The 11,494-nt window shown below is 37.1% G+C and overlaps 1 protein-coding gene across 1 annotated transcript; it reads right to left on the bottom strand.

Moving 5' to 3' along the window:
* Window positions 1-832: 832 nt before the first annotated feature.
* LOC111910693 (1-aminocyclopropane-1-carboxylate synthase 3) lies at window positions 833-2,896 on the bottom strand. Its single transcript, XM_023906523.3, has 3 exons — window positions 2,514-2,896; window positions 2,238-2,398; window positions 833-2,141 (listed from the first exon to the last, which is right to left on the bottom strand). Exons 1-3 carry the CDS (start codon window positions 2,790-2,792, stop codon window positions 1,163-1,165), a joined length of 1,419 nt encoding a protein of 472 aa, XP_023762291.1. The 5' UTR covers window positions 2,793-2,896; the 3' UTR covers window positions 833-1,162.
* Between the last annotated feature and the right edge of the window lie 8,598 nt (window positions 2,897-11,494).

Below are 11,494 nucleotides of genomic sequence, written 5' to 3' on the forward strand. Positions count from 1 at the left end.
AGCTTAACAAGAAACATCAAGTTAGCAGTTGTCACAACCCACAACCCAGGATCAATTATTATGAAGTTAAATGATCTAAAAAGTCATGAAATGTCAAGTAAATCTAAAAAATCTATTTTCAAATGAGAGTTTGTTGAGTGTCTTCAATATTACGGCCAAGGCTATGCAAATGGCGATTATGTCATTATGATACACGAGTTGGGGAGACTTTCAAGGAGATACGGCAAGAAAGTTATTAATTGTATTTCATTTAAAATATCTTTTTGACTGTTTTTTTTACCTCAATGAGTGATGACAACACCAAATACCGTTGGGCTAGAAGCCCTTTGGTATTTTTTTTTACTGTTAGCAGGAAGAGAAAGCATCTACAATTTGGTCAATTGCGTTTATTAGCACAACGTGCCTATAGTAGACAAACTCCAAACTCCACTTGTGTTATGTATTTTGAAAAAGAAGGCAAAGAATGAGTTTCAAAGCTCTTCAACTAAAGGAATGCTGAATTCCTCAAATGAAGGAATCCATAAATTCCAATAAGATATTCAAGTAAACGCGATCATGAAATTGAATCGGAATCCATAACCACTTGATTATGGCAAAGCAAAGATCACATGAGATTTTTGTATTATATAGTAATTTATTAACAATATAAGTCATACCTTTCCAAACTTCAAGCAAGATTTCTTTTGATTCGAGAAAAGATTGTGAAAATTATAAACTGCCACGTACTATGGTTTTCTTCGAAACTACGATATGTAACCGTAGTTAATGATGGTAACCAAAGTGATTTAGTTAGTTCATACATATGATATTAATTAATTAACCATACAAGAGCTTAACTAAACAATTCAATAACGTTACATAAAAATTACTTTAAATGGTTTACAATGTAATTAAAGAAGCATATACTACTCCTAATCCATATGCGTTGACCGCAAACTTTCTATACATTATAATCCCCTAAAATAAAAATATTAACTGAAGAATATACATCAAGTAAAAAATATTCAAAAAAAAAATTAACAAATGCAATAGCTAGTCTACCTTCTTTTTCTTTTCTTTTTCTTTTTTTTTCTTTTTTTTTAAAGGTCGCCACAAGATTGAAACTCCATTTTGGAATATTCCAATCAAATAATTGTCCAAAGGCATCCAACGTAATAGTGTACTAACGTTGTTCCCCAACTTCAAGTTGGTTCAACGAAAGAGAAAAAACCCATTTGGGTAACGACTTTGTTCTCCTAGCAGAATTATGCAGCATCTGTTGATGTCGATTCCTATTATTTTTCTTCGACATTGACTCCACAAATGACTTGACACGTTGCATGGCCAAGATTAGGGTTTCTTCAGACATATTGGCGAAGCAAACCCTGAACCAACCCGGTTCACTACAATGGCAAGATGAACCGGGTGAGATGTTCAACCGGACATCATACACAATCTTCTCCCAAAGTTCGATTTCTCCATGAAAGGTCTTTGAGCTCAAAAGATGTCTCATATCCACCCAACAAAACAAACCGGAATTGCTTTTCAGGCATCTGATTCCAACCTTTTGCAGCCCTTTTACCAGCGTTTCCTGCCGGTGTTTCAACCTCCGGCGATTCTCAGAAAGATAGATTTGTGTGAATTTCCGGTCTGATAACATCTCCGACAGTAAATACTGTGTTTGAGAGGAAATTAAACCGAAGCTAGACATTTTTGTGGCGGCAGAGACGACGTCAACGTTGCCGGAGTAAATTGCTCCGACTCGAAAACCAGGTAAACCGAGATCTTTTGAGAGACTGCAGATGATGTGAACGCGGTTAGAAACTTCGCTGTTCATGAGGTTTTTGTTCTTCAGAACTTCCATCACACTGGTGAACTTCGGTGAACTGAAAACAGTACCAGAGTAGACTTCATCACTGATGAGATGGATGTTCTTGGTGGATATGAAGTTGAAGATGAGGTCGAGTTCATGGATGCTCAATGATGTCCCCAATGGATTCGACGGATTCGTGACGAAAATACCCTTCACTTTAAGGTCTTTCTTTTTTGCTTGTTGGTAGGCATCTTCAAGGGCAGATCTGGTAATCCGGAAACCATTGGAGCTTGAGCAGTGAATCGGGACTATTTCAGCTCCAGTTCGCCACTTGAGATCTCTATCAAATCTACATAACGTAGTAAACCAGATCAGAATCATAAACTTTACTGTGACGTTACTTACGATATAAGGAATACGAGATGAAAAAGTAAGGTGAACCTACGCCGGATAATATGGCGTCGGAATGAGGAAAGCGTCGCCGGGGTTAGCGACACAAAACATTAAAGTTTCACTGGCGGAGGTTGCTCCGGCGGTGAGTACAAGGTTGTTTGGATCAAAAGTAAAAGTGTTTCCTCTTATCTCAGACATGAACTGGACGAATGCCTACAAAAATCAAAAGAAATGATTAAGTATATAAATAGATGAATAAGATATTTATAAAACTTGGTAGGTGGGTTTATTTACTACAAGACGATTTAAAAAAAAGAAAAATGCTTACTTTCTTGAAAGAGGGAAGGCCATGATAATCTTGAAAGAGAGCAAGTTCTTTAAAGACGGAATGATCATCATTGTTCTTGAATTGTGTTGCAGTTGGATTGTTTTCGATCCATGACTCAAGAAGATTGAATGATAATTGATTTTCAGCCAGACCCATTTGGATAATACCATTTGGATTATTGATCTCGTGGTAGGGATTCTTCTCGTACTCTTGCCATCCAAGAAAATACGAGGAATCCTGCCCATGAGCATTACAATCGGTAACTTTTGAGGACAACATGTGTTTGAAAAAAAGCCTTAACTGAGGCAAAAACAATAAGTGTTAAAAGATTGGAATTGGATTTTGGTTAAAATGAGGTGAAGCTATGTGGTGAAAGTGAATGAGAACGCATTTTATGAATGGTTTGTTTGGAAGGTATATATAGAGGTTGGAGATGTAGTTGACAAATAGTGTTACGTTAATTCCATGTCAAATTGTTTGACCTTTGGATTCGTAGACTTTAAAGTTACTCTCATGTTCTACTCTCTTTTCACGCGCGATCTATTCACACTCCACCGTCATTTGTACGTGCAGTGCACGTGATAAGATTGCATCTCTCCATAGGCATTAAAGATCGAATTTAGATTTTAGATGCAAATAAGAAGTTTCCTTTCACACTGGTTATTTTACGGGAGGCCAAGGCGGCAAGGCCCACTTGGCTTGTAGTTATACTAGAGATTATGAACTAATTAAGGAGCTGTCTTGTAGTGATTATGGTTGGCTAGTTTCAACAAGAAAGATATGTGTCAACAAAAGGACAATAGTTTTCATTGAGTAATTAAAGATTTAAATGTAGCCAAAATGCGTGATTAGTCTCACCAAAGGTTTACACACGTCTACTCTATGATTGTTGGAAATATCTAATACTCGTATAAAGTGATTACATTTCAAATTATGTAAAGGTTTGAATGTCACAATCAAATGTTCTCGTTTAGATACAAGCTTTTTTAGAACAAAATACATAAATGGATAGGGAAAATGATTGGTAACTAAATATCAAAATTGTTCAAAATATATCATTCAAGTTTTGTAACTACAAAAGAAATATCATTGCATTATTGTCTTTGTACTCGTATTACCATCCAAGTAAACTCTTTGTTCCAATCACACCTTATAGTGATTGGTTGTTGCAGGTAAGTTGGTGACTTGACATATTTATTGTTTTGTTGGTATATTAGTTGACAAATAGGTTATCTACCCGACATTAAATGTTATATTTGTTGGATTAAGTGTTTAAACTTATAACTATAAATGAGATGTACTTGACCTGATAGTAGCATGGTCATTTTGGGTTGTCTTCACACTGGTGACTAGACAGGATGACTGTTGAGGAGATAGGTTAATTTATTATTAAGAATAATAAATTGTGGCATAAATATGATTTATTAATATATTATATGAATAATATATTAATTTGGAATCATATTATTAATTAGTATTTAATTAGAAATTAATTTGGAATTAATTTTGGGATTAAAGGAACTGATTAAAAGTACAGGGATTGTTTTGTAATTATTTGATGGTTGAGGCTTTGTGCCATTGGATCACACTTGTTAGGGCTAGGCCGAAAATCCAAGAAGGATTTAGGAGTTTTTGTCTAAGGCCTAATGCAAGGAGGTCCATGGACTTGCTTAGGCCCTAAGCTAAGGGATTAGGGTTTCCACCCTGAAACCTAGTTGGCTTCAAGTATAAATAGACCCCTTAGGCTTAAGAATTCGTCCCACCCTTTGAGGAACCCTAGAAGAGACGATTTCTAGAGCTAGTTACATTCTCTCCTCTATCTCTTATTCATCCTTTCACTCTTGTGTGTTTGCGATCCATTAGAGGTACTACATTTGTGGTACTTGTCCTCAAGAGCAAAGGAACTTCAAGATTTAGTTGTTACTACTATATAGCAACAAAGGTATGTATTCTAATCCCTTTTGTTTGTGAATTTTCGAAATATTAGATGCATGCTAGGGTTTCCTTTTGTGTTCATTTGTTGTATGTCTAATAGTTAAAACATAGATCCAAATTAGGGTTGCATGCACACATATGATTGTTTGTATAAAAACCAACAGTGGCATCAGAGACTTTGGTTTTTGTTTTCAATTGGATTTGATACAAAAGTATGAACTTGACAAATTAGGGTTTATGGCTAATAAACCCTAGGGCTTGGATTTTCGAAATTAGGGTTCCAAAACCCTAGTTTTTGAATTTTGTTAGGGTTTCTTGAACCCTTTCCTTTGGCATTAAAATTTCGAAATTAGGGTTGTCTAACCCTATGTTTTTCGAAAATGCCTTATTCCCCAAGATAAGATTCCAAGATTTTAGGGATTAGGATAATACCAACTTTTGCAATTATCCCTTTAATTGTTTAAATAGATAATTAAAGATCTTTGATTTATCCCATCTCAAATTTTTGAGTTTTAGGGGATAAAGGGATTAGGTTAAATTAATTGTTTAATTTAATGGATAATCCTCAAAGATTTAATAGTTTAAATTAAATGTTTAATTTTGGATAATTATTAAATCTTGTAATTATCCCTTTCATTGTTTAAATAGATAATTAAAGATCTTTGACTTATCCCATCCCAAATTTTCGAATTTTAGGGGATAAAGGGATTAGGTTAAATTAATTGTTTAATTTAATGGATAATCCTCAAAGATTTAATAGTTTAAATTAAATGTCTAATTTTGGATAGTTATTAAATCAAAGTTTTAATATTTAAGATTTTAAAATTAAAAAGTATTAATTTTCGAAAATTTTAAATTTGATTAAAACCCTAGTATTTTGAAATGCTTAAAATACACCCTTATACTATTAGAATATTATAAGATTAGTAATTATATATATGTATAAGAATAAGCTAGTTTTACCGTTAGTAGGCTTCATTCACAAAGCCGATCTATAAGGGGGTATAAGGTTGATGCCTATAAAATAGCAGTTTAATGGGTGTCCATTGTCACCCACTGCTTCTTTGATTGGTGGAGGGTTGTTAGCCGAATACTACCGTCCACACTTGGCTCTACTCGTTCCCTGGTACCCCAAGGATTCTTACTTAGGCTGCACACTGCTCCGGTGTCTTCAGTAGTACGGGCCCAATACTACCGTCCACACTACATCAATATTCATCCCAAGTCCTCCTCCTAGGATCCCAAATCCCAAGTACTCTACTCTTGCTATGTATGGTCTACTTGTTGGATAAGGTGTCTAAGTCCATAACTTATTTGGTATATACTTGACCCGACCGGCATGGTCCATTTGGGTTGCATCTCATCCAAACTATTATGGATAATTTTATGAGAGTTATACACATATGTTTATTAATATATTATGAGTTATAATATATTAATATGAAGTTACGTTATTTAATTAGTTTTAGTCTTAAATTAATTATGGATTAATTTAGAGATTAAAAGGAATACTAATTAAATTATGGGCTATTTGTTTTATATAGTGTGGGCTAATACTCATTTGTTAATGGGCTAGGCTTATGTGGAAGTCCATGGATGATCCATGGAGCTTTTAACCCATGGATCCTTGGAATAGGAAAAGACATGGGTTATTAGGGTTTCACCCTAACCATGCATACTATATAAGCATGCTTATGGAGCATGAAAGAGAGCCTAAGATAGCCTAAGAGAAAGCTAGTGTTCTAGTGTGTGTGTGCATGTGTGTGGCCGAAAATACAAGAGTGTGTATACTCTCTCAAAGTTTTCCAAGAGTTTGTGGTGTTTGTGATTCCATTTGAGGCATTCACACTATTGGTGCTTGGCCCTCAAACTCCTAAGAACCCAACACAACAAAGGTATGTAATCTCTTCTAACTCTTTTATGTTGAAATGTTCCCCATGCCATGTTAGATAGGTTATAAACCTTGGAAAATTATTATTTTGCATGTATTTAGACAAACATAGATCCAAGGTTTATTAGGGTTGCATGCACACTTAGGAAGTGTTAGATTGCTCAAAACCCAACAGTGGTATCAGAGCCTAGGCTTGCTTGTTTGATACTTGATGCAAAATAGTGAAAAAAGTCGAAATCGTTGCTGTCTGCATGCTAGACTCGCCGAGTCCATTGGGGGGACTCGCCGAGTCCAAGGCAAACTTCAACCTACTCGACGAGTCCGTTCGTGCACTCGGCGAGTAGGATCGAAAGAATGCAGAATCTCGACTTTTGCTGCTGGAAATGGACTGGAAACATTACCCTAAATTGTTTTGGTGTTGTAAAACTTATTTTAGTTGGTGTAATGGTTGTTCTAATCCATTTACAATAGCATATATCAAAAATCCATGATTTTATGTGTTCATATAACTCTTGAATTTTTGATGATCATGTTCATGTTCTTATGAATTTAGAAAATGATAGGAATTATTTGCTGAATTGTTTAGAATTAATTCTTAATCATTTATGTGTTTTAATGGAGTCCATAATTTGTCCTCAAGTTATGGATTACCAAAGGTCACTTTCATTTAACACACACTTAAAACACATAAGTTACATGAAAATGAAGAGTCTTCATTTTTATGAACCTTTAATTCATAAGTTATGAAATGAAGAGTTTTGCAAAGTTACAAAACTTGTCCTCAAGTTTTGGAATTTGTAAAGTTTCACACACTTTAATAAACTTTAATTCCAAACCTTAGAGTTTTAATAGTTAAAATTCAACCCTTATACTATTTATAACATTAATGGTTAATTATTATATATATGTATAAGAATAAGTCGTTTTACCGTTAGTAGGCCTCATTCACGAAGCCGGTCTATAAGGTGGGTATAAGGTTGTTGCCTATAAAATGGCGACTTAATGGGTGTATACTCTCACCCACCGCTTGCTTGATCGGTGGAGGGTCGTTAGCCGAACGGGTAGAACAACGACTTTAAATCCTCATTAAAAGTATAATGAATATTATAAAATAACTAAACTCTTTTAATTCCCAATCTTAGTTATTTTAGGAAAATGTGAACATGGTGCTAATCCATGGAATTCACACTTTGTACCTTACCAAGTCGTTAGTGGAGCGTGTGTGGTTAACCGGCACACTAATTAGACTAGTAAGGATCATGAAGGGTAACTTAATGTTGTCATAGATCAATGGAGCGTGTGTGGTTAACCGGCACATTGATTAGGTGATAATATTAGGAGTACCAAGTGAGTTAGCATGGTTATTCACACCTTGTTTTGTGATCCTCGGCATCCCAGTCACAAAACTTGAAGGGCACAATCGAGATTGAAACATGCCATTGAAAAGTTCAATGAATCTCAAAAGAATCTAGGAATTTCAAATCCAATTAAACCTAATTAATCATTTCGTTTTCATGGTGGAAATTGGTGAATCGTCATTCGCCTACCTTTCAAATATATTATTACTTAGATTACGGCATCCCTCTTCTAAGTGTAATATATTGTGATTGGATCCTAGCCTTAATATTACATTTGGGTGTCTTATTAAGGATCCTAAATATCTAATCTAAACTTACTTTCTTCTTTCAGATGTCTTCCAACACTAATGCTTCAGGCTCTAACCCAACTGGTTCTTTCTCTCTCATGAATCTTTGTGGGAGGGTCATCTTTGATGGTTCCAACTTCATGGATTGGATTAGGAACATCAGGATGGTTACTCGTTACGAGGACAAGGAATATGTCCTCGATAAGGAGTTAAAAGAACTTGATGAGTCTACTGCTACTCCTGAGGAGATCGCTGAATTCAGGTCTCATGAGAGAGATGCTACTAAGGTGGCATGTATCATGATGGCCACGATGACAGCTGAGCTCCAAAAGTCATATGAAGATTTCTACCCTTTTGAGATGCACCAAGACTTGATGGAAAGGTACCATCAGAGTGCTCGTCAGGAGCGGAATGAAATAATCTCCTCCATAATAACTACCCGCATGAAGGACAGTGAATCCGTCACGGGCCACATGCAAAAGATGCAAAGGTATGTGGACCGTTTGCTGAAGCTGAATGTTAACATCCCCGAGGAGTTAGCAATTGACATCATTTTGCACTCCTTGCCTTCTTGTTATGATCATTTTCGAATGACATATCATATGAACAAGGAGGAAGTTACCCTCAGCAAGCTTCAAGGACTCTTGAAGACCGCTGAAACCGGTCTTAAGGGTAAAGCGGTTGTTACCTCTACTACTCCTACTCCAACTTCTACCCCTGTTTTAGCTATTGGGCAAGGCAAAGGAAAAAAGAGGAAGCACCCTTCGAAGGGTACCAAGGGAAAGTCTCTTGAAGGCTCCTCATCCAAGACTAAGAACGGTTCTGTCACTCCTTCTGCCATTCCAAAGGATGCTGAATGCTTTTATTGCCATGAAAAGGCACACTGGAAGCGAAACTGCCCTAAGTACTTGCAGGATCTAAAGGATGGGAAAGTGAAACCCACCTATGCAGGTATTTACACTATATTGTCTAATTACTCAACATATTCTAACTCTTGGGTGCTTGATACAGGATGTGGTATTCACATATGTTCTGATTTGCAGGGCCTAAGAAGAAGTGAGGATGTGGAGCACGGGAAGATAAACTTAATCATGGGGAATAGGAAGGCTTCACCTGTTTCCAAGATTGGAGTTTATACTTTGTTGCTTAATAATGGGTTAAAATTAGATTTGAATAAATGTGTATACTCGTCTGAAATGGCGAGGAATATTATTTCTTTTCATGCTTTGTACAAACAAGGTTTTACCTTTTCGTTTGATAATGAATGTGGTGGTATTAATGCTTTCTTTAATAATGTGTTTTATTTTAAAGCATTACCTTGTGATGGCGTGTATGAAACTGTGTCGATTGTAGACAACTTAGGAAATAATGTGTTGTATATTGATTCTTCTACTAGCCTAGATAAAGCATCATTGTGGCACTGTCGTCTTGGACATGTAAACAAGAAACGCATAGACCAACTCCAAAAGAGTGGAGTCTTGGAATCATTTGACCTCAAATCAGATGATAGTTGTGAATCTTGTCTACTTGGAAAAATGACAAAATCACCCTTCACTGGAACTTGTGAGAGGGGTGAAGGTTTGTTGGACCTAATACATACTGATGTATGTGGGCCATTCAAAACCGCCACAAGGGACGCTAATCGGTATTATGTGACTTTTATTGATGATTATAGTAGATATGGGTATGTCTACTTGATCAAACACAAGTCCGAAACCTTTGAAAGGTTTAAGGAATTCAAACAGGAAGTAGAAAATCAATTGGGCAGGAACATTAAGATGCTTCGATCCGATCGAGGTGGTGAGTATCTTAGTACCGAGTTCCTTGACTATCTTAAGGAGTGTGGGATTGTCTCACAATTGACTCCTCCCAGGACACCACAGCTGAATGGTGTAGCTGAGAGGCGTAATCGTACCTTGTTGGACATGGTTCGCTTTATGATGAGTCGAGTTTCGTTACCAATCTCTTTTTGGGGGTATGCCTTAGAGACTGCCGCCCATATCCTTAATCTAGTCCCTACAAAGAAGGTTACCAAAACACCTCATGAGATGTGGACTGGGAAGGTTCCCAATTTGGACCACATCAAAATTTGGGGTTGCGAAGCCTTCGTGAGGCGTGAAACTCATGATAAGCTTGAACCCCGAAGTGAAAGGTGTATTTTCATCGGCTACCCACAGAAATCCTTCGGTTACCTTTTCTACAGACCCAGTGTGAATGTGGTCTTTGTAGCACGAAGAGGGATCTTTCGCGAGAAAGAATTTATAAGCCAAGGAGACAGTGGGAGGCAGATTGATCTTGAAGAAATTCAAGAATCAATTGGTGAAGGAACCTCAGACACTAGCAATCAACCTGAGGTAGAAACTCCTGTTGATCCAGCTGACGAGTCTGTACCTCCGAGACGTTCCACACGGGTTAGGAACACACCTTCGTTTTATTATGGTTTTCATATTACTACGGAAGGTGATACGTTTATTAGTGATAGTACACTAGTAAATTTGGATGAACCTAGCAGTGTTAAGGAAGCCATGGCAGGCCCGGAGTCTGCTAAATGGAAGGAGGCTATGGACAGCGAGATACAGTCCATGTATGACAATCAAGTTTGGAACTTGGTTGACAATGTACCAGGCCGTAAAACAGTCGGGTGCAAATGGATCTTCAAAAAGAAGACCGACATGGAAGGAAAAGTGCATACTTATAAGGCTCGACTGGTTGCGAAGGGTTTTACTCAAACTCAAGGTATTGATTATGATGAAACCTTCTCGCCGGTGGCCAAGATTAAGTCTATTAGGGTTATGTTAGCCATTGCAGCATTTCATGATTATGAAATATGGCAAATGGATGTCAAAACCGCTTTCCTTAATGGAAAGTTGGCTGAGGATGTGTACATGAATCAGCCAGAGGGTTTTGTCAATGCAGAGCACCCTAATAGAGTATGCAAGCTTAAGAAATCCATTTATGGATTAAAACAAGCATCTCGTAGCTGGAATCTTTGTTTTGATGAGAAGGTAAAAGAGTTTGGCTTCTTGAGAAGCGAAGATGAGTCTTGCGTGTATGTCAGAGCTAGTGGGAGTATAGTTAGCTTCTTGGTACTGTATGTGGATGACATACTACTCATAGGAAATGACATCCCAACCTTGCAGGAGGTTAAGTCCTGGCTTGGGAAGTGCTTTGCTATGAAGGACCTAGGGGAGGCTACCTATATCCTAGGGATAAGGATATTAAGAGAAAGGAGTAGAAGACTAATTGGACTTAGTCAGAGTATCTACTTGGATAAGGTGTTGAAAAGGTTCAACATGGAGAATTCCAAGAAAGGAGATTTACCGATCCAAAGCAATACCAAACTGAGTAAGACTCAGAGTCCGAGTACAGAGGCTGAGATAGCTGAGATGAGCCAATTACCATATGCTTCCGCAGTTGGCTCGATCATGTATGCTATGACTTGTACCCGTCCTGATGTGGCATTTGCTTTGAGCATGGTCAGCAGGTATCAGGGGAACCCTGGCAGGGCTC

The sequence above is a fragment of the Lactuca sativa genome, chromosome 4, assembly GCF_002870075.4.
Source record: "Lactuca sativa cultivar Salinas chromosome 4, Lsat_Salinas_v11, whole genome shotgun sequence".
In the NCBI taxonomy this organism is placed as follows: Eukaryota; Viridiplantae; Streptophyta; class Magnoliopsida; order Asterales; family Asteraceae; genus Lactuca; species Lactuca sativa.

What these genes read in the sequence shown, in the direction of transcription:
- LOC111910693 (XM_023906523.3), bottom strand. Translation starts at nt 2,792, where the DNA reads ATGTTGTCCTCAAAAGTTACCGATTGTAATGCTCATGGGCAGGATTCC. An exon ending in GCCTTCCCTCTTTCAAGAAA is followed by an intron (nt 2,399 to 2,513) that starts GTAAGCATTTTT and finishes TGATTTTTGTAG; the next exon opens with GCATTCGTCCAGTTCATGTC. An exon ending in CCGACGCCATATTATCCGGC is followed by an intron (nt 2,142 to 2,237) that starts GTAGGTTCACCT and finishes TACGTTATGTAG; the next exon opens with ATTTGATAGAGATCTCAAGT.